Genomic DNA, 22,587 nt, shown 5'->3' with positions numbered 1-22,587 from the left:
CCCGATCTACTGCGTTTTTATGATCCGCTTTCTCAGGCGGTCGTTCGTGTTCTCCGTGTGGATTGCTCCGACTGCTCTTTGCAGCAGCAGCTGCTGGTTTTCAAGTAACATACCTCAAGATGGGGAAAACGTAGTTTCACTGCGCATGCGCAATGCGTTCGGAGTCTTATTTATATATTTTTAAAGCTTTTAAATGGTGAAAACAAACACTTTACAAGTCTTCAACATAAAGTGGGAAATCTGTTTCGCGGTGTGTCTATCTGTGCGTAAATATTGGAGTCATGTTAACCTTAAACTATCGCTGGGCTAAATTAGCAAACACAGATTAAATCAACATCCGCTACATCTTTCAGAATAAAAGTGACTTTATTATTCAAATTTCAGACCAAAAGAACTTCCGGTTTACCATTTATTTCCACCAAAATGCGCTTATAAAATTTGCTTGTGCTCCTGTAGGCAATGTCTGAGTAAATCATTCAATCTGAATAAATGCGGCCTTTACGAAAACAATTATTTAAAAATAATTATTATTTTTTGTTCCTAATCATTGACCACAATCTAATTAAAAATACAAACAACAAACACTAAAAGAAGTTTGGTGGAGAGTATGACAAGGTTATAAACAAGTATAATCTGTAATTAAGCACCTCATTTATTCAGATTATTACTAAATGTAATCTGTAATTAAGCACCTCATTTATTCAGATTATTACTAAGTGTCGTCGATAACAATGCTTTTGAAGTGTCTTAATTTAACTTAATTAACATGGCTATTACGTCCCAGCCTATCTTTGCTCTAAAGGGGTAGATAAACTTGTAAATGCCCTGCCTCTGGTTCAAATGTTCTAAAAGCCGCAGAGGTTTAAACGCTTCCCACAATGCACTCGCAGACCGTCAGCGGGAAACCAAAATGGCGAACGTGTTGGGGGAAAATGAACCATTTGTTATTTTCTGAGGGAGCCCCGGGCCTCACGCCGTCTCGCCACACACTTTTGAAATAAACTCGGTTTTTGGAAGGAGCGAAAACAAAGACGGCCACTCTATCCGGATACAGTAAAAGTCGTTCGTAGGAGCGGAGGCGACCCAATGAGGTATTGTTATCATGTTTCCCTCCGGTGGGGGGTGTGGGTTCGACGGACGGAGAGCTTTCCGGGGTTGGGGCTGTGCGTGTGGGGTATTCTTGCTAACAAGTCACGCCTGGCCCGCTAGCTGTTTCTACATTCAACGCTATTGTGTGCGCTTCGGCTTAAATGGCTTTGCTTTTTTTTTTCTACCCACTCTATTGGCTGTTGTCGTCCAAATGCTCTCAGTATTCGAACAAAGGGAATCTCCAAACCGGCGGACAGTGGCTAAATGGAAAAAAGACAAAGATGAAATTACATTTGAGTCAACTTTGACTGTTTTCACTACAGAAGATAGTTTAAACTTGTATAGTTATAGCTGAAACTATGAAAATATGCGTCATTTTCTGCTATTTCTCTATGCAATATATTGTCAATAATACAAGTTTTTATTGTTCAAATAAAACACATGCGCGATGGCATTTCAGTATATATGCACAGATCTGTCTTTGGGATTGTCCAGATTACGGTTTTACTTGTAGTACAAGTATTTTTAGTAATACATTTTAACTACTATTGCATTAGCACGTAATCCTTACACCCCCCCAGCATCATTATCTATGAATGAATTCACTCCCGCTTCTAAAGACATCTCCTTCCTTATCCGACCGGATGCCCGCTGCATGTTTTTCAGAGACTCGGGGTCTGTGGATCACCTGTCTGTCCATCACAGAGCCCACTCCCAGGGGCAGCAGCAAACTGTGCCATTGTCCCCCACATGCCCTCCGGCGGGGGGAGAGAATGGAGAGGACGGCATGTCTGACAGATTTGTAGAGGGACAGGACGTCTTGGCCCGCTGGTCAGATGGCTTGTTCTACTTGGGGACAATAACCAAGGTTAGTATGAGGGAGACACTGGTTTTGATGCTATTTTTCTTGATACAGTACTCTACTAATTCAGTAGTGTTGTACATTTGCTAGTGTCCAGCTGTGGTGATTGTTGCCCACAACTGTACTCCGTATCTCAGTGTTGGCGTTTAGAAGCTTGCTTTTGATGTCTCATTCAGATAGATCGGGACAAGCAGCGATGCTTTGTGGTTTTTGAAGATCGGTCCAAGTCGTGGGTTCTCTGGAAGGATATTCAGACGGGTGAGGGTTGTCTTCTACTTCAATAATAAATAATAATAATAATAAGCTTTATTTATATAGCACTTTTTTAGAAATAAAATTCCCAAAGTGCTTTAACAGATAATAACAAATCAACAGGAATCATTTAAACAAAAAATACATATTAAACAAGGTCAAAGATGTCAAAGGTTGACATGTTTGTTTAATCATGGTGTAAAAAGCAGGAATGTTATTAGTCTTGTTGGTAAGACTGGGCCAGCAGCTGGCGTGATGAGACTTCCAAACATTATTTTCAGCCCGACTGTAGCTGTGATTTATGGAACATCGTAAAACTCAAGTTTAGTGTTCTATATTTTGACAATATCACAATACTTGGATGCTGCTTTAATTCACAATTTTGTTGAATGCAAAAATAAGGAGACACTATTTTCTGTCTTTCTCTCGTGTTTGCTTTTACTGTCCTTAGTTTACTGAAGCGTGACGAATAAATTGCAATTAAATAAGAAATTCTTCTGCATTTCTACTTTTTTTTTTTTAAAGTAAAATAAAGCGTTTTCAGAGAGTAACAAACAGCGGGCAGAGTGTTCCACTTTACTATTAAGATAATATCACCAGCGTTGGTGAGCAGCCTCTCTGCCACACTCCTTATCTCACAACGCATGCTGCTGACCGTTAACTGTGCACAGCGTCTGACAACCGCCCACCACCGATGCTGCGCCGACAACAGGTGGCTGTAGTGGAGATACACGAAGGAGCTGGGCTTCCCTCGCTGTCCGATGAAGAAGTTAAAACGCAAATGTGACCCAGATGTGCTTTAGACCGACGTCCAGCGTTTAATCGTGTGTTGCTGACAAATAAATCGAGTTTTTTTCTCAGGGGACGAAGATGATGATGACGACGAAGACGATGACATCGTCTGCTTCATATGCCAAGATGAAACTTCAGAGGAGCCCAATGAGATTGTCATTTGTGACAAATGTGGACAAGGTACTGTCCTCTGCGATGTGAGATGAAGGGGAGAACCCTCGTGACGCTCCAGATCTTCAAAGCATTATTTGCGTATTGCCTTTGCAGTGTTTGCAGGATGTGTTGTAGCAATGGTCTTTGTGCTCTGTTCCCGAGACCCCTCCCCGTCCTTCTGTTGAACCGAATGGGCTCCGACGTGATCTTCTATAAATGATATATTGACGCTGCACGTGGATGTGCACGTTTCTTCCAGGCTACCATCAGCTGTGCCACACCCCGATCATCGACGCCGCCGTCATTGACTCGGATGACAAGTGGCTCTGCTCAGAGTGTGAGCTCGGCTCCCTACCGAAGGTGAACAGGATAAAAGCATTCAATCGCAGGTTGAATATAAAAGCACTTTGATTGGATGGACCTGTATTGTGACTCATCCTGCCTTTTTATACTACTATATAAAGTCAAATGTTGATTTGTGTTCTGCAGAGTGAGGGCACACACGGGAAGGGAGCTTCTGCTAAAGGCTTTCTGCAGCAGGAGCAGCCGCACCTGGAGCTGCACCTGTCTCTCCCATACATTCTGGATGAACTGGTGTGGGAGCAGGGCCACAAGACGAACATCCAGCAGTGCTACTGCTACTGTGGGGGGCCGGGAGAGTGAGTAGCACGGTGCGGCGTGTCTGTGTGAATTACTCTGCTACACCTGACTGCTGTCTCCTGTTTGATTTGTTTGCAGTTGGTACCTGAAGATGCTGCAGTGTAACAGGTGCCAGCAGTGGTTCCACGAGGCGTGCCTCCATTGCTTACAGATGCCCCTCCTCTACGGAGACAGGTAAACGCCACTGTTTACATGTTTCCCACTGGTACCACTGGCGAGGTAGAATAGTTTGGTCCCTAAGACATCCAGCCAACAGTATGTAAAGAAAATTAAACTGAAGCTAACTATAACGGTGATGCATGTCTTTTTAGTCGTAAAATAATTCCGCCATGTCAATAAGCTAATGTGATTTTGTTCTTCTTTAACCTTAGGTTTTACCTGTTTATCTGTTCTGTATGCAATGGAGGACCAGAGTATCTCAGACGACTGCCTCTCAGATGGTAAGAACCGGTAACGGTCAAGTTGGAGGCTCGGCGTCTAAGAATGATGACATTATCACGACGTGTTGTGTTATTTTTCAGGGCGGATGTCACACATTTGAGCTTGTACAACCTGAGTGTGATCCACAAGAAGAAATATTTTGACTCTGCGATGCACCTGATGTCTTATATCAATGATAACTGGGAGCTGCTGCAGCTGGGAGAGGTGAGAATACCATTACTGACTTTTATCTGACCGTCCAAAGCGATGGGCTGTTGTTGCTGCTTTAGTGAAATATGAACTCTTCTTTTTCCTTGCATCCTATCCTTTCTGTCTGCAGCTCGCCAAGACTCTGAGATCAGATAGATATGAAAGTGTCCTGGAGGCCCTGACCAACAACAGCAGCATGTAAGTTATTTCTCTAGTTAATTCCATGTGCTTTTTTTTTTAACTCTCGTACTTTTCTCGTACTTCTTATTTGTCATTACACCACTACTCGTTTATGTTCCAGGTTCATGTCAGGGAAGGAGGTAAAGAAAAAGAAGCACTTGTTTGGGCTGAGGATCCGCTTTCCTCCTTCTCCCCCCGACTCTGACGAGCCAACGAGCAAAATGATGGAGAGGCCTTCACACGAGATCACAACCAGGGGATGCAAATCCACCAGAGCTTTCAGTGATGCGAGGTAAGACATGGAGCGAAACCCGCCAAATGCTAATATTTAACGTTGTTAACGCGCTACGGTCGTTACTTGTGAAGCTGTTGGGGAAATGCTTTTCTTGTTGCTCTAGAGTTTGCAGTACTTTAACAAATGGCACAGAGAAGAAGAAGAAGAAGAAGAAAAAGAAGAAGAAAAAGAAGAAGCAAAACTTACGTTCTCTGGAGACTCTGGCTAAACGACAACGCACCAGCGGGCTCTTATCCCAGGTGGGTGCATGTATCTTAGTGGGTGTGAGCTGGTAGTGTGCATATTTGCTTGTATTTTTGTGTAATTAGAGCTCAAAATGTTACAAAACTTTCTTTAATTTGAGGATATTGAGTCCCACTTAGCCAACATCTATATTCTCACCTCGGACAGGAAACGAGAAAGCCGCTGCGGCTTGAGCCCCACTTGGATCACTTGACATCTATGAAGTAAGTGAGCGATTGTACAGAATTTCTATTCAGAAATCATTTCCTGTACAGCGATCAAACCTCTGCACATTTGAGAAGCTGCAAAGTTTTTAGTTTGATTTTCTACTCCGATTATTAATAGATTGTCAAGTTGTTTCATCACTATGTACTGTAACCAGAACTCTTTCTGTCTCTGTTTTTATTTCACGATACCCAGCAGGAGTGACAGGTCTCTGCTATCTTCAGATGCGGACTCCATTGAAGCTCTCAGCACCACAGAAACTACCTCAACTAGCATTTCAAGACAGTCCAGGTAAGCCTGCATGCAACTGAACCATGGTCTCATTTGGACTCCTGGCCCTGCTGATATATCTTCTTCTTAACTGCTTTTAAACACTTTTAGTTGTGAGTTAGAAAGTAAAAACATTTAAATCAATTGTCTTTGTCTTTTTTCCATTAACACCTTAGCCTCTGTAGCTCCAGCAAGACACACCCAGCAGGCTGCATCATGCCCGTTTCCTGTCCGCCATTGAAAAGGAAGCGTGGTCGGCCACGGCGGGCTCTGCAGTCCCCCAACCCTGAGATCCCCTCTCCGAGCCCTGCAGACCCAGACCCCTCGGCGACAGAAGTGCTGACCCCACTCCCAGGGCTCCACTCCACAGACATAGTTCACGGCATGGACCCAAACAGCCAGCTCTCCCACCTCAAAACCTCCATCAGCAGCTATTTTGGAGCAGCAGGGCGGCTGGCTTGTGGGGAAAAATACAAAGTCCTGGCAAGACGGGTCACCCTTGATGGCAAGGTGCAGTATCTCGTGGAGTGGGAAGGAGTCACTGCCTCCTAGACATGTCGTCATCACCACTGCTAACTTCAAAGCAGCTTCAGGAGGGTTTTGGCTGTGAAGATGTTGCGTATGCAGCCTGCGTTCAGAGCATTAATTGATATGTGCTTGTTTAGTTTAGCCAGGAGCACATTTGTCCTGTTTAGCTTCCTGTAAAGCCTACTGGGTGATTACAGCACGTTCAATATTATTTTCATCAGGTGGTTTAAAGATGAAGAGTCTGTGATAAAGAAGAAGCATCGTCATTATACTGCACCAGATATGCTTTATTCTGCTTTAAACTTTTTTTTTGATCAGCTTCAAATGTTACGGATACAATTCTTTTTTTCTTCAGGAGCATATATTAGAGCACTGCATCTGTAGTCTTTCATTGACTTATCGTTTTTGATTTTTAATCCAGTGATATGCTTTTCCTTTTAATACCAGTCAAGTATGAACGTTTTTGGACAGAATGTAAGTTGGTCAAACATTAAGTGCTGATTATGGGAAGATGAGAGAAAGAGGAGGCTTTAATCATTCATTTAATTTCTGTAATTATACTGTAAACAATTAATCATATCCGGTTAAAATATGTCCTCTTACCAGGCACGGGTAGAAACGTCTCACTTCCCATAACAACCATGTCCCATTGTTGTCTAGTCCCATGCAAAGATGGAAGTATAGAAAAAATATACCGGTAATGGTAAAAAGTGGAAATGTCGCTGAAAATAAGGAGAGGGAGGATGCTGGCAGCAGAATTCATTTTTTATTAATTACCGGTATGTTCATATTCAACACTCCCATTCATTTCTAGCATAAAAACAATTGTGCATTGTTCAACTTGACACTGCCCCATCAGGGAGGATATACTTGTGTTTTTTTGGGCAGATCAAGGTAAAATATTTTATTTCTGATAGACTACCGGTATTAATTTATTTGAATATATCTGCTTGTAGCTGCAATATCATCAGACTTGGCAGCATTGCCCAACGTGAACTTCTTCCAACGCAGTCTGTAGTTATTTTTGCCTATTCCTTCTAAGAATTTATAGGATTAATATTACATGAAGCAAATACAAAAAAAAACCTGACGATGTATTCAATTTCTGCTGCTGTAAAGACACAACATGACTAAAAACAGTCTGGAATTGTTGCATGCAAGATTAATTCCCTTAGCTGAGAATCTATATCACTCTTGGATGTAACAGAGGACAGCAATGTTTATACACTCTAAACATAACTGGTGCATGACAGACATGTGACAGTAGTTGCCATGGAGATCAAGCCATTGTGGCATTGAACAATCTGCTTTTAGGGACAAAATAACTTGCATACACATTAATTTTCATTTGGGTTACATCCCTCGTGAGTATCCATCACAAAAGAAAATGATGTGCTGCTGCAAATGTTTATTTTATGTAGAATTATACTACATTTATTAGTTTTTCCTCTTGTACTTTCTTGTATATCTTTTTTGGCACATGGCGGGCTTGTCTGTTCAGTTATCATCTCATCTTTGCTTTTCAGCACATATATGCTGCATTTTTCATTTGTGTTGAAGTTCTGTCAATCCTTTATTACTAATAATGCTATTAGAATTAAAATGTGAAAAAAATTCAGTGTCAATACATAAATGAACCTCTTGGAAACCCCATTAAAATGAAATTGATAAAGAAAAGAACCCTGGAATATTCAAGGATTTAGTTTTTATTTGGTCTCAATGTGGAAAACGAAGCGCTGCTTCGGCTTGAGTTTGTCCACAGAGCTGTCCTACCTAGAGACCTGAATTGTTGTACTTTTTTTGTGCTGACTATGCAAGTTAGTCACAGTTAAATGTGTTGTTCAGCCATATAAATGTGACTTTAAAATGTTGAGTTTTTATGTTATGATAATTTGATGTAGTTGTCAAATGTTTCACTCAATGGGAGCTATTAGTTTACACACTCAGGATATGTCCACAAATGTCTCTACCAGCTTGACAGGAGGTCTTTATTTTAGTCACTCATTGTTATTGGTCAGTATTTTTATACCAGGTGATTCATTATTTTAATGTACTTTTAACCATATGTATGCATGAATTCTTTTTTTCAATAAGGATAAAAATATTATTTCCCCCCCACTACCCACTAAATCACTGGAGAACTAATATGCTGTATTTCATGGAAAGAGGTAAATAATTTGTTTGTATGGGTTTTTTTCTTTGTCAAAATGGACTGATATGTTTTGACAGATACCTCTTAACTGTGCACATGTACCGGTAGTCACTGCATTTGAAGCTTCTCTCCTCTGTTCGGCCGGTGTTTCAGCCCACATGCTGCTACCACTGGCATCCAGCAGGCTTCCGTAGCCAAAGAACATAACACATGTCCGCTTGGTCTGTTGAGATTTTTTTATTTCTTGTATTACATTTTTATACATTATTATACAGGTTTTCATGTTACTTCAGAGCCTGTTTAGTTAAAGGATGAATAAAAAGCGGATATTTTGAACTGGGCCTCTTTTGTTGATGTTTTATTTTTGTTTTCTAACCTTTATTTAACCAGGAAAATAACCCATTTAGGTTAAGAACCTCTTTTTTAAGGGTGAGTGTGATAGACAGCACTAGTGAAAATATGTACACACTTTAAGTTCTTTTTTTGGTGTACAGAAATGTATGTATTGCAGAAGAAATATAATCTAGTCTCATATATACAATTATATAGTTAATAACGGTAGTTATTTTTTCAGTACATTTATTGCACTGTTATTTCCCTTTCCTTTTTGTGTTTTATTTACTAAATCGAAGTAAAAAAAAAAAAAAGAAAAGTCCTGCTTGTCTATTCCCGCCCACTGCGGTGACGTCAGCGCGCGCCTGTGTTCGCGGCACTCTTCATTGACAACTATTTTCCACCAATCACGTCACAGAACTATTCATTCTTCTCCAATCACAACCATTTGTCGCTAGGCTGTGGGCGGAGATTAGAAATACAAATTCGTCAATCCACCTTCCCCTTTGCAACAACAACAACAACAGTGAATGCTGAAATTGAAACTTTTATTTAACTAGAAGTGCGATATCAATATTTCACGATATCGTAATGTCGAAAAGCCAAAATGTATTTTTCACTTAAACGTAGACGCTTGTCTGTATTTGTTTTGTAATATTAGCGTTCGCTTGCTAGCCACCAGTTGATAGAACAAATGATAGCGTAGCTATGCTAGCTAGTTTTCCGGAGCTTTGCGGGTGTCTTCTGGTGTCTAACGGTAAATTGATGAACTAGTTGTCCTCCTACAACTGAGGTGAGCCAACTGCGTTACGGGAGCACAGTTTAAATCAGCGTTTTAATAGCGTATGTCTCCACTAACATGTGCAATTCACTGTTAAATATGCCCATGTCCTTAGTCAGGAGACCTTTTAGCACAGCTCGTGTTAAGTCATCATGCCTCAGATTATTTCTCATTTGTTTTAACACGCACAAAGGTCTCTGCTGCTGTAGCATTAGCTGGCTGGACTCTGTTTCTGAGTGGCAGAAAGGCACACATGATCTGGTGTTATTACTAAAGTACAACCAAGGTGCAGAGAGAGAGTGGTTGTCTTTCTTTCTACTATTTTGTATGGTCAGACAGGCAACAACGGCAGAATCGGGCCGAATCGTATAAGACCTGTTGATACCTGATGGCTCTACTTCACAGTTGAGCTCTGGATGTCACTAAAGGCCTGTTAGTAGGAGAGCTGTGAGACGTGCTGCTGCTGGTAGCTTCTTCTCGCTCTGCAGTTTTATGTTCTACCCTCCCTTTCCGCCAGCCTTCCTTGGGAACAGCTCCGCAGAGATGGACCCTGTTCCCTCACGGAAGAAGGCAGGCTGCGTGCGTCAGGAGAACGCCTGTCTGACCACGCATGATGAGCAGCTCATCAGCGACCTTGACGCCGTGCAACATAATCTGACCTCCTTCGACTCGCAGGTATGACATCATCACTAAGCAGATTAAAAAATAGAGCTGTAATAATACATAAACGTTATTCGGGAACATCCTTTGTCGTCTTTTTTTTTTTTTTAAGGCCAGCCTTAGAGGGCGTAGAGTTGGCGTGAGAAACAATCTGGCAGTGATGAGTGAGCAGGTTTCTCATCTTCAGGCGGAGCTGGCATCTCAAGCAGAAGAATTAAAGTAACCATGTCTGTTTGTTTATGTGTCGATCAGATACTGACCTGGTGAGGAGATGTGTTGTAGGTGTGGGATACAGTCGCTTTCCTTGAACCTGTAGCAATGGCATTGTTTTAACTTCTCCACGTGTGTTCCTAGGTGTCGCCAGGAAGCGGCGGCTCACAGTGACATTATGGTGGCGACTCTCACTGTGGAGCTGAATGCACTCCGGGATGAGCTGGAAACCAAGGCGGCATTAGGAAAACGGTGATCCCTCTACCCGGGTTTAGCCTCGGCACTCACTTTCATTTCATCACGTTAGAGTTCACAGTGATATTTGCTCCTTGATATATGTACACGGGCTTCAACGTGAAACCCAAGCAGATATTCAATTAACAATCGACTTTCACAACATCAGGAAGTTATTGTTTTAGTGTTAATGTCTATCTCATCCCTTACAGGGCAGAACAACAAAGGAACCAAGCGCTTCAAAATGCAGAGACGTTAAAAGAAGCCCTCAAAGATTATAAGTCCAACATTTCCATTAAACTCAAAAAGGTTCATTTTAAATTCAATCATGTGTTCAGTTCATTTTATTCATGACTCGTTTTTAGTTGCATGTTGAGTTATTGTTCTTTGCGTTTTTAAGTTGATGGAGAGTGAAGGCAAAGTGAAAGACAGTCTCTTTGAGTGTGACAGACAAAAAGCAGAGTTTGAAATGAAATGCGCTGCGTTGGAGAGAGAGAAGGCCGAACAGAGCCAAATGTTCTGGTAAGCACTTGACTCATTTCATGTTTCATCCACACAAGAAGTAGCATCAAGTCTGTCTTTAATGGAAGGATCTCTCTCCCTTGTCTGCCTTCCAGCCAGCTGAAGGAGGATCTGAGGCAGGCCCTGGCTGCAGCTTCCGTCTTACAGACTCAGCTTGGCGAGCGCGAACAAAACACACTGCAAATGGAACGACGGCTTATGGAGTGCGGCGCAGGGTGCGAGGAGCTAGCCTCTCTGAACAGGGACCTGCAAGAGCTGCGAGCGCTGACCGAGACGCAGAAGCAGAGGGTGGCTCAGAGCCACAGGGAGTCTCAGCAGAGCCAGGCAGAGCTGGCCAGCATGGAGGCCATATTGGCCTTGTTGCATCTACGAGAGGTGGAGAGGAGTAGTGTCTACATTGCACTCCCATGTCACATGGTTTTATTTACTCAGTTTGTTTGTTAAAACCCAGTTTTGATATCATAGCTGTTGTCCAAGCAACTTGCCATGTTCATCTGTTGTTACACGTGATTTCATCTCAGGGTGCTGCGGGCCCGCTGTGTGCCAGGCCCTGTATGCTGCCCTCTGCGGACTGTTCGGGGACTGCACACCGTCCCACGATAACGCCAGGTATGCTAACTAGCGCTGTGCTAGCTGGGCACAGAGCTAGCACAGACATGTTATTGTAAAACAGGCACCACCTACGCTCGTCCCTAACGTGATATAAAGTTCTGTTCCTCTTGTTAGGCGAAGGCTACCAGCAGCTGCTGAGAGTCCTGCAGTCGATGGAAGCTGGCCGGACCAAACAGAACATCCTGGTCGAGAGGCTTCAGGAGCGTCTGGGCAGAGCCCAGGAGGAGATCTCCTCCTTGCAGAACTCCATGGCCCAGAGAGCCTCTCACTACCAAAACCTCCACACGGAGCTGTTGGACAAAGTCAGTCAAGCCACTGTCACCGAAAAAGAGGTCACTTTTTAGATCTACTCGCCCTTCTTTCCCTTTTTCCTTTTTGTATATATATATATATATATATATATATATATATCTTTTAATTTTTTAGTCTCGCACAGCATCTGTTTTTCTGACAATCATATTTACAAATCATAATTAAAGAGCATAGCAGTTCCAGTCAGATGTATATTTCTCAGCCATCAACATAAAGGTTTAATTGAATATTCATGGTGCTGTATAAAATGTATATTACTTATGATTATTATTATTGTTGCATTTATCAGCTATTTGTTTTTATCTCTACTTTACTACAGCTGAAAAGAAAAAGTGCTCGCGTGGCTTCACTGGAGAAACAGCTCCAGGAAAAGGCCTCTGCCTACACTCAGGCCGCCCTGAGGAACACCGAGCTGGAGAAGCAGCTGCTGGTACGCGCATCCTCTGTGTATTGTTACTGCACGATTTATGTCACGATGATTTATTTTTCTTTGAATGACAACATAAAATCATTGAAAGCTTTCCTAACATGGGTCTGCCTCTGCTCTTTGTGCGTTGAGATGTCTCTTGCAGCACTGCGAGTGCGAGATCTACACTTGACACTCCTTTTTAATTGGCTGTTACAGGAGAAAGCCAGCGCCGTTCAGCATTACCAGGCGCTTGTGACTAAAAAGCAAAGAGAATACCAGCAGTCTCTGGAGAAGTGCACAAACTCTCAATCTCAACAATTCACGGAGCAACAACACAGAATGGAAATGGTGACTTTTAGCTGCATATTTCTGTGGTTCTTTTTACTTCCACTGAACTACCGCCACTTTTCATTTCAATTAAAAGAAGACATACCTGCTGCAAGTAAGACACGTGTTTACTCCTCCTCCCCTGCAGTTGCAGAAAGCTCAGTCTCGGTTGTTGAAGCTGGAGCACGAGCTGAGGTCTCTCCAGAAGGAGCGGGATGAGGCTCAGAGAGCAGCTGTCTTCCTGCAGAGCTCTTTGGACCAACTCACACAGGTCAGGCCATGTTGTGTTGCACTATGTAGGCTTGTAACAGTCAATAAGTAAATCACCGGAGCCATTTCTGTCTTAACTTCAATGTCAACGACTGTGAATCAACCCAGGTATACACTGATGACTTTAATTAGCTTTAATTGCAGCAGAAGCAGGTTGAAGGAAGACACAGCGAGGAGCTGCTGCAGAGTTCCAAAGAGCAGGCGGCTCAGTCGGCCTCCAAGGTTTGTGTAAAGACCTTGTAAACCGCCGACAAGTGCAAGGAACAAATAAATATATTTAATAAATCAGGAAGCGCCCCATAATCACTACTATTCCCTAACGTGTGTTCTGTTCGTACATCAGGTGTGTGAGCTGCAGGCGTCCCTGTCAAAGTGCAGAGAGGAGCTGAACGCGTGCCTGCAGCAGACGGAGGCGGTGAAGAACAGATATGAAAACGAGCTTGGGCGAAAGAATGACACGGTACTGTCCACACCTCCTATCTTTGATCTCTCGCTTCTCTTCTATCGTCAATGCGAAGCCCGCCTGTGAGGCTCATCGTCTGCCCTCCTCTTCCCCAATCAGGTGTCCTCCCTGCAGGAGAAGCTCCAGAGTGTCCGTCTGATTTGCCAGAGCTCCACCGAGCAGAATGTGCAGCTGCAGCTTTCTCTCCAGCGGCAGCAGACCATGCTAACCGAGAGCAGCACTCGCATCTCTGAGCTGGAGGAGAGTCAGAGCCAGCTGCAGTCACGGGTGAGACGAAGTCACCATTGCTGTTTGTCCATTCACTGAAGATGCAAATACTAAACTCACAATATCGTTGGAGTTAATAAAGACCTTAGAAACTATAGCATGTCTTCTGTACCGAATAAAACGGGGGAGAAAAGGCTTGAGCATCTTTTTATTAGCGGTTTATTTTAACAGATGGTCAGATGTAAGCTTGAAGTTCTGATCGGTTTGATAGATTGATAATCAAAAAGCATTTTAATGTAGCAGTTTAGGTTAAAAAAACAAACATGTTTTGCATTTTTGTATGAAATAAAAATGGATGCTGATGTTGTGTCTGTCCATAGGTGTCCGTCCTGGAGCAGCATCTTGAGAAAGCTCGGGCCTCTCTGCAGGATGAGGTGGGAAACAGAGAGCGAGAAGCTCAGGCGAAAGAGGAAGACCTGCAGGAGATGAACCGACAGAACGCACAACTCAGTGCGTCGGTCAGGTGAGATTTATGCACCCGTATGCTAACGTGAGACGCCGATGAACAAAGCGCACTCTGGGGATCAGAATCAGAATCAGCTGTCTTCCCTTTACATTTAATTACTACGTAAGAAAAGTCTAAATTCGTTTTTTTATCCTCTTGTGCCATCTGCAGCCAGCTGACATCAGAAACGTCAAAGTATCGAGGCGAGCTGGAGTCTAAAGACTCCGAGCTGCAGCGCCTGAAGAAGGAAGTCGCCATCAAGACATCCCAGATCAGCCAAGCTGACGAAAGCCTGCAGAGCATGAAATGGGAGCTTATCCGCAAGACTGACCAGGGTGTGTTTTTATTCTTATTTTTATTTTCTCCACCCCTCTACATGCACCTTCACTTCTTCCTCTTTTGATCTCTGTCCCTGTGTGTCCTCCCCAGTGATCGACCTGGAGGAGGCGCTCCATCGCTGCGAGGCAGACAAGCTCAACTGCGCCCAGCAGGTCCAGTTCTTGGACGGGCAGCTTCAGACTGTGCGGCAAGAGTTGGCTGACGCGCTAGAGCAACTGCAGGAAGTCAGAGATGCTCTGCAAAGAACACAAACAATTGCAGATGAGAGGAACGCCTCGGTGGACAGCCTTACTCTTCGACTTAGGTGAGGATACGCCCTCATGTGAGGGCGTATCCAGTGACACATTGAGGGCGTATTCCAGTGTCACACTCTGGATGGGTGGCTTCTAGATGTGTTGCTCTCAGATGGAATGCTTTAACGACATGTTGTATATTCTTTGTCTGAAATCATTTTCTGTTGTTGTTGATCAATTTCAGTTATTTTTCTTTATAATTCAAGGAGAAGGTTATGTCGTGTCATTTGATTTCAGTCCTGCAAGAAATACAATTATCTCTCAAATTTCTTGTGCGTTACTTTGGAGTCATTAATAGATAGTTAGATTTCTGATTAAAAAAAAATACGTACGCTGTTCACAGTGAGACCACGAGGGAATTGGAGGAGAGAACTCACGAGGTCTTAGACATGGACAATGCATTGAAGGAACGGCAGGGGGAGCTCCAACAGAGAGCAAAGCTGGTACTTCACATGCACATTTAATTTAATTTGCAGAATGCATTTTGCTCATGTCTCTTTTTTTTTTACTCTCCATTTTTTTCGTTTTGCTGTCTGCCCTCTTTTTCCTCAGCTAAGCCAGTTGGAAGTGGCCATCCGAGAGCACAAACAGGAGATGGCAAGGAAGGTGGAGTCTCTACAGCAGAGCCTGGAAGTCAAAGAGAAAGAGCTGAGAGATGCACAGAGGGAGCTCAACGACAAAAAGCTGCAGGTTAGGAGTCGACAGAAAGGCTGACAAAAACAATAAACATGAAGTTTAAGAGTAGACAGACAAAGATGACAAATAAACAGGAAGGGAAGGAGTAGGCAGAAAAGGAAGACACATTTATATATCAAAATCACTCTAACAATGACTGCCTGACACCATGTATGATGTCATTTTTCGAGAACAAATGCAGACAAGTAGATAAATAAGAATAAAAAGGGAAGATGAAAAAGTAGACAGACAAAGAAGACAAACATGAAGTTTAGGAGTAGATGGCAAAAGAAGACAAACCTGAAAGGTAAGAGAAGACAAAAAAAAAAGGGAAGACTAAAAATTTAGCAGCCAGAAACGAGCTGCAAAAACATTCTGAGAAAGCAACATAACTGATTGGGTTAAAATGTGTGATTAAAGTTTACATGTTTTAAAGTTAGTGTGTGCAATGATGCAAATGATTCAATCCTTGAAGTTGTCAAACCCTAAAATGAATGACATGTAAACGTAGAACATTTAATAGCGCAGCTCTCTAAAGACATTTCTCCTGCGCTACCTTTGCTCCATCTCCTCACTGCCTACACTCGAACCTCTGACGGTGTTAGGAGTCCCGGGAACTGCAGGTGTGTCAGCAGAAGCTTCAAACTCTGCAGAAAGAGCTGGAAGAAACTCAGCATCACCGTGAGGTTTTATCCAGACAGCTGGATGCTGCCAAGCTGCATATTACAGAGAAGGTAGTCAAAGGACATTTGATGACGCCACTACGGAGAGACCTTCAAATGGACGTTTTGCTGTCATATGTGTGCCTTTGAAGGAGCTCCGGCTGTGCAGCATGGAGGAGGAGCTGACGCTGAAGGAGTCACACTGGCTGCAATCGGAGGCTGGGCTGCAAACCACAGTTGCCGCCTTAGAGCAGGAGCTGGAGGTGGAGAAGGAGCGGCACAACAAGGAGGTACACCAGATACGGAGGCATGTTTCATTTGTCGTGCGCTGCCTTTGAAGCAATTGAGTACCGGAGCGAGAAGCTTCCAGTAAAAGTGTTGGTCGCGTTGGGTCGACGTTTATGGTCGTCATTGTTGTTCCCTTTTTAATTGTTTCAGGAACACACCGTATGAGTTCCTAAAAGCTTCAGTTTCTCTTCTTGTTACCTTATCTGTCTTTCACACGGTTTATGTTTTCACGTATTTATATTCAAGTCCTTTTAAAATCTTTGGACATATTTGATCTCGACAATTTGATTCTATTCCTATTCAAGGCAGCATATTAAGCCTGTGAAGTCCTAATGGCGGTTCTCCCTCCCTCCATACGTAGCTGGATTCTCTGCAACAGACACGAGGCCAGCTCCTCAAAGTCTCTGAGCAGATCTCCTCCACCATGCGCTCCACCCACGAGCAGCTCGCAGCCAGACTCCACCAGAGCCAGGACGAGCTTGAGCAGGTCAAGGTCCAGTTGGATCAAACTGAGACTGAGCTGGATCGCACCCGGAAGCAAAATGTTCTCCTCCAAACACAGAGAGACCAGACTCAGACCCAACTTCTTCAGAATAAAGCCCAGCTAGAGCAAAGCCGGCTTCTCTATGAGCAGACCAGAGCCCAGAACGGCCACCTCCATTTCCAGCTGGAGCAGCTCAGACTCCAGGTCGCGCATCTCCAGGCTCGGCTACAGGCCTGTGAGAGGTCCATGGAGGCCTCCGACGAGTCTCTGCTCATCAAGGTAGCTCCTTTTACATGTTGTGAGAGGAATGACGGCTGCGTTATGGACGCGGTTCTTTTCAGCGTTTTCTTCTCTTCCTGCAGGAGTCAGAGGTGACTCGTCTCCAAGCCAGGATCTCCAGCCTGGAACGAGCTGCTGGCCAACAGCGTCTTTGTAACCACACACTCTCCCTCCCTGCTCTGCACCAGTCCACACACTCCCCAGAGGAGTCCTCCTCGTCTCACTCTGCGCCACCCTCCCCCAAAAAACCCCAAAATCGCCAGGCAGTTGTCTCCTCTTCTCACGGCTCCGTAACACGCGCAGCAAATTGTCCGTCTTCCCAGAACAGCAGCGTGGACTCCTCCCTAGATCTCCCCCTGAGCTTGAAGGCCACGCTGAAGGAGGCCTTGTGTGAGCAGTCCTGGGAGGCTTCCTCCCCCTCCCCCTCCTCTTTCCAGGATACAGTGGACCACAGCTGGCAGGGCCTCAGTGGCGTGGGGGCCACAGCAGCATCTGACTACTCCTTTAACCCCCTCACGTACATGGTGGATGAGCAAGATGGCAAAAAGCTCCAGACAGAAGCCACCCCGACGCAAGAGGGAGATGATGGGCAGATGAAGGAGTCACGGAGGGAGTCTGTCTCCGCTCCGGTGGGTCAGGAGGACGTGGATATGAGTTCGCTCACTGGGATGCTGAAGTTCGTTAACCAGACATTAGCCATGCAGGAGGAGCCTTCTCTCTGGAGCTCCACGGGGCTCTCAGAGCCTGGACACAGCTTCAACAGGTAACCACCCCACAGTTAGTTCGTCTTCACCTTCATCAACTTTAATAACCAGCTTCACTAAATATTGTTTTTTTCGGGGGTTGCTTTGATGTAAAATTGAGTTATTCACATTTCAGCGTTGTGTCACAGACTGCAGCATTCGTGTGATACTGATTGATGTTTTCTTTTGAATTTCTAGAGGGACGTGAAGGACACATGAAGCCCCGTTACCAAGGAGACGTCAGCAAGACATAAAGCTAATTATATTGGTGTAACCTTCATTCATATTCCACATTCAGTCTGGCCCTTTAATATATTTAAATCAAGCTTCAAACATGTCTGTCAGCAAAAAGAAATGGATAAATTTAGATGACCATTACTGAAGGTTTATTGCTGTATGTGTTTGTAGAATGCGTTGTTCTATGTAGTATCCTTGAGTACTATTTATATATTTTTTTACACATATTAAATAAGTGAATTAAAGACGTTATTTTTCCATCCTTTGCAGCCTTTTTTTCTCTGACAATGAACTAGTCTCCAGAGGACACTCCATCCACTCACATCTGCTTGAATGTTCTCATGCTCTTGGAGACTGGGGGGGGGGGGGGGGGGGGGGGGGGGTCATGAACAGTTTGTCACCAATACAACAAACTAGTTTACAAACAAACCAACACCAGCGAGAATAGAATAGAAGAAAGCAAATGAATCAACTTGGCACTTCTCTGGTGGGTTTCGTCTCGGCCCGGAAACCAGCCAGCTCTTTTCTCTTTTCCACTCTTTATGCCAAACTCCGCTAACAGGCTGCTGGATCCGGCTTGTTCAACCTTCAACGAAAACAGAAAAACGGGCATATTTCCCTTTAAAATTCTGGATTTCTGTTTTTATTTTCAACGTAGTTTCATCATTGTTGCTAAGCACAAGGGATTGGAGTAATTTTTGTCCTTTGTGTCATAATTTGTCGCTCAAGATTTGAGCACACAGCATTTCATTGATCATATAAGAATTGGAAAAATAAAGATAAAAGGTCAATCCGAACAGTAGTCTGAGATTCGGCCGCGTTCGATGCTCTCAATGTCATGTGATTTCCTGCTGACATACGAGGGACCTGAGGATATTTTCATTTCCTCAACACTGGTGTCAAAATTTATTGAATGTGTACTCTTTGTGCATTTGTGTGCACAAGAAGGTTTATGGTTGTGTGTGTTGGCACAGAGATTGCGTTCACTGCTGTGAATAAACCTTCTTGTACACTTTGGTGCTTTGCATGGTTTAGCTTTAACAGCATCTCTTCTCTTGTTCTTCTTCTTCTGGAACAATAAGCTGTTGACTCGAGAGGATGTGGTTCAGTTAGCGGTGAATTGCGTGCCGCTGAGCTGTGCTTCGTTTCCCTATTGCAGTATGTATCTAAGAGACTGCACCACACAAGCACGTCTACGTTTTTGCACACAAAATGGCAGTCGTCCCTTTTGCGTTGATGCGGCTCATGAGATTTCACGCAGAATATTTCCTTCTGCTAGACTGCAGAAAATGCTCTGTTTACCTCTCTGGCCTGTTTTGTTGCACTGGTTTGCAATGAAGTGAACACTGCAGCTGTGTGGATAGTCTCACGTTTACCGCACGCTGGTTTGATGCTCCGTTTATTCTGTGCCTGTAAATAGTTTGTTCCAAAATGTGACTCATTTGTGAGATTTTTACAGTTCTGGTCTTGGATCTCTTCATCCTGGAGGTCAGATAGGTGGACAATACAGGTTATCTATCACTCATGACCCCGATGGCTCCCTGTGTGCCGTTTAACATTACAAATGCCTGTTTGTAGCCGCCACAAAGGAGCTGTTATCTGACTGGCCACACATTTAGTTAAGGATAACTTTGACGTGAGCTCCTTGGAGAAACAAACCTACATCTGTGCTTTTATTTTCATAGAACAACAACCCAAGTGGCAGCTATGCATGAAGAGTTGTGTGAGCTAATATTTCATTCACAATGCGCCACTTCCTCCTTCAGAATTAAGCCGAGACGCTCAGTTAGGTCCACACTAAACCTGAAGATTCGGGTCAGAATCCAAGTCACATCTCAAGTCTCCTTACGGGCGAGATGACTGTTCTGTAATCCACCATGCATCATCTGTTTAGAACTGCAAAGGGCAGTCAGGACATGTGCTGCACTGTCATCTAAACAAACATAATCAGCATTCATTTTAAACAGTCCATTGTGTTGCAATATGAAACTAGAAAGCACTTGGAGTGGGCCGGTGTTACTGTCAGAGCCCTTTCTGCAATTTCCATTAGCGATGGGGTTTCTGAGAGGAAGCGCTCCTGAGTGTGCACAATAAATCACCACAAGGAAGGAGGTCGCTATGGCGATGAGGTTTTACAAATGGCTTGACTCAGTTCTGCCTCATTCCAAATTAAGTACGTGGAAGAGTGTCAACAGAATCACATGCTAAAGACGCAGCCAGTCCAGAGTGAGTCAGAGAGGACGAACAGACTCAGCTAAAACCAAATAAATAAATTAAAGTCAAAATCAGCGACTGCGGCTTTTCGATTTCAATCAAGAACATGAATAATGGATAATAGGTTAGCCTCACCCCTCAGGCTGTACCGTAAGTCTAATGCCTTTTAGGTTGGGTGCATTGTCACTGAGGATTTACCTCAGTCGTCTGTCATTGTGAGGCACAATGGGGCTCTGGCAGCAAACCATTGGACCCACTTCCTGCATCCTGCTGGATGATAAGACCCATCAGTCCGGCACCAGTCCTGTCCCACTGCTCCCAGATAAACAGCCGAGTCCAGAGTGATGCTGACGCCCCCATGCTTGGATAGAGACATAACTAGAACCAGTCAAGATATAGCTCTGTTCAAAACTTCACTGCAAAAGTTCCAGCTTCAAAGTTTGGCAATGAAAAATTTAAACCTGAATCGCGTATCATGCCTGACAGAGAATGTGGAAACCGATAAACGAGGAAATAGCACATATTTAAATGAAGGCGATCACATTGAGGCGATCATCTCTTTTTAGGTTCAATATAGATGTGACTTCACTGACTTGTCAATAAAAGAATAAAGCCTTGATTTTTATGCAAGTTAAAGTTTCAAATAAAGAGTTTGTATAAGGCTTAAATGCTATAACACTTAAACAAACATATGTTTTAAAATGTCACGACAGTAAGATTAAAAGGTGATGAAATAGCAAAGCATGTAAATATAGAAGTGTGTATAAAATACTAGAATTATAATACAAATACCCTTATATGATGACAGTAGCATAAAAAACAGGAAGTAGTAATATAAGAGGGAACTATGAAGCCTTTGAAAGCTGCATTCAAGTTTGTAACAGGAAGGCTGTTTGCAGCAATGAGGGGCAGAAACCAAAAATGCTTGGTTGCCCTGGTTACCATTTGATTGGAATCCAAGGTATTTATCATCTGACCTAACTAAAGACTATATTGTGCATAACTTCTAATTTATTTAACCCTTAATCTGGATCCAGTTTAATTCACCGACTTTCATGACCATCCCTCAGGGACTTTTGTAATAAGAACTTACCTGGCAACGATTAGTTAGTAGTTTATGAGTAACCCCCTAATATTATTGAATAGAAGAACTGGATATATTCCATAACAGACTGTTTATAATAATAAATGGCCCATGATCACTTCTTTCTTCTTGAGCTCGTTAGCATGAACCAATAAATATTTTGCAAGCCTGCATGGTGACAACAGTTCACACACATGCTCCTTCCCTTCTGGCCCGATTGAATAATCCATAAAAAAAAAAAAGTCAAACTGTGCTGCCTCCTTCCAGTGGGAAGAACATGCATGTGGTATAAAGCAGCGGCTGTCGGTCTACGTATCGAATGTCTCCAGGATGCACACACATTGTCAACCCTGCAGTTTAACATTCAAAAGTAAACAGGATTTTAATTTGCCACTCCCCGATGCAAGGCGTGTTTGCTCACGTATAATAAACACAAGTGTGCCGGGAGCAGGCCGAGGCTGGGCGTGCCCTGCTCAGGCCTTATAGTGGTTTGACCAGGGATTTAGAGAGAGCAGCAGGTTCCATGCAGAATAATAACCCATAATAATGAGACAGTGTTCATCAAAGTCAATATTTTGCATCATCTCCTCTTTGGGGAGGTTTATAAAAACTGGAGGCTGGTTAACGTGTGAAGAGGGGCATGATCGGTGTATGAATATGTACTAGATGAATAAATAAAACACGAGAAAGTACTTTTTTGGGAGTAAATTAACAGATATATCTTGATGCAATAATCAAAATGTTATTATATGTATATGTGTACTATTGATCTGGTGTCGTCTCCCAGCAGCCGTGGAAAGAAGCTTTGAGCTTCTTGATCCTTTCTGCTCGCCGTCGCTGCTTGGTGTAATAATTATTATAGCAGGTATTAGAACAAATCAAATATATGCACGCAGGTGAGATATCATGTGATAAGACAACTCAGCCAAGCCCCACTCTCCTCCAGCAGCAGGTAGGAGAGGGTTGCCATGTCACCTCTTCACCTGCAGCTGCAGCCTGCTGCATCCCACCCGCTTGCAGGTGTAGCCAGTTTCATCCACCATGGTGATAATCTCATGGCTGATCATCCAGTTTTACGGTAATCCATCAAGTTAAAGACATTTAATCTGGATCCACTGCAAAATGAAATGGGTC

At 43.4% G+C, this 22,587-nt stretch overlaps 2 protein-coding genes across 2 annotated transcripts; both read left to right on the top strand.

The window, feature by feature from the left end:
• Positions 1–1,744: 1,744 nt before the first annotated feature.
• Positions 1,745–6,182, top strand: mtf2 (metal response element binding transcription factor 2). Its single transcript, XM_068748927.1, has 14 exons — positions 1,745–1,957; positions 2,128–2,209; positions 3,065–3,175; positions 3,408–3,508; positions 3,638–3,807; positions 3,887–3,982; positions 4,180–4,248; positions 4,330–4,453; positions 4,569–4,636; positions 4,740–4,910; positions 5,017–5,152; positions 5,304–5,359; positions 5,556–5,651; positions 5,807–6,182. Exons 1-14 carry the CDS (start codon positions 1,745–1,747, stop codon positions 6,180–6,182), a joined length of 1,869 nt encoding a protein of 622 aa, XP_068605028.1.
• Positions 6,183–9,967: 3,785 nt separating this feature from the next.
• On the top strand, positions 9,968–18,326 carry ccdc18 (coiled-coil domain containing 18). The gene is made up of 24 exons (XM_068749203.1): positions 9,968–10,099; positions 10,197–10,303; positions 10,439–10,546; positions 10,741–10,837; positions 10,929–11,050; positions 11,146–11,425; positions 11,572–11,659; positions 11,777–11,994; positions 12,294–12,404; positions 12,600–12,731; positions 12,859–12,981; positions 13,125–13,202; positions 13,324–13,440; positions 13,543–13,710; positions 14,031–14,173; positions 14,327–14,490; positions 14,585–14,798; positions 15,131–15,230; positions 15,340–15,477; positions 16,068–16,196; positions 16,277–16,414; positions 16,774–17,175; positions 17,259–17,938; positions 18,117–18,326. The coding sequence occupies exons 1-24, from the start codon at positions 9,968–9,970 to the stop codon at positions 18,124–18,126; spliced, it is 3,999 nt and encodes a 1,332-aa protein (XP_068605304.1). The 3' UTR covers positions 18,127–18,326.
• The last annotated feature ends 4,261 nt before the right edge of the window (positions 18,327–22,587 follow it).

The sequence above is a fragment of the Brachionichthys hirsutus genome, chromosome 15 (genome assembly GCF_040956055.1).
Source record: "Brachionichthys hirsutus isolate HB-005 chromosome 15, CSIRO-AGI_Bhir_v1, whole genome shotgun sequence".
Taxonomy (NCBI): Eukaryota; Metazoa; Chordata; class Actinopteri; order Lophiiformes; family Brachionichthyidae; genus Brachionichthys; species Brachionichthys hirsutus.
Note: the sequence above shows the minus strand (reverse complement) of the source record. Positions and strands in the feature narration are given on the sequence as shown.

Bases quoted from the DNA above. Each gene is read 5' to 3' on its own strand.
- mtf2 (XM_068748927.1), top strand. From the start codon at position 1,745: ATGTTTTTCAGAGACTCGGGGTCTGTGGATCACCTGTCTGTCCATCAC. The intron at 3,509-3,637 runs GTGAACAGGATA...TGTGTTCTGCAG, and splicing joins AGCTCGGCTCCCTACCGAAG to AGTGAGGGCACACACGGGAA. The intron at 3,808-3,886 runs GTGAGTAGCACG...ATTTGTTTGCAG, and splicing joins TACTGTGGGGGGCCGGGAGA to TTGGTACCTGAAGATGCTGC.
- ccdc18 (XM_068749203.1), top strand. From the start codon at position 9,968: ATGGACCCTGTTCCCTCACGGAAGAAGGCAGGCTGCGTGCGTCAGGAG. The intron at 11,995-12,293 runs GTCACTTTTTAG...ACTTTACTACAG, and splicing joins CCACTGTCACCGAAAAAGAG to CTGAAAAGAAAAAGTGCTCG. The intron at 13,441-13,542 runs GTACTGTCCACA...TTCCCCAATCAG, and splicing joins TTGGGCGAAAGAATGACACG to GTGTCCTCCCTGCAGGAGAA.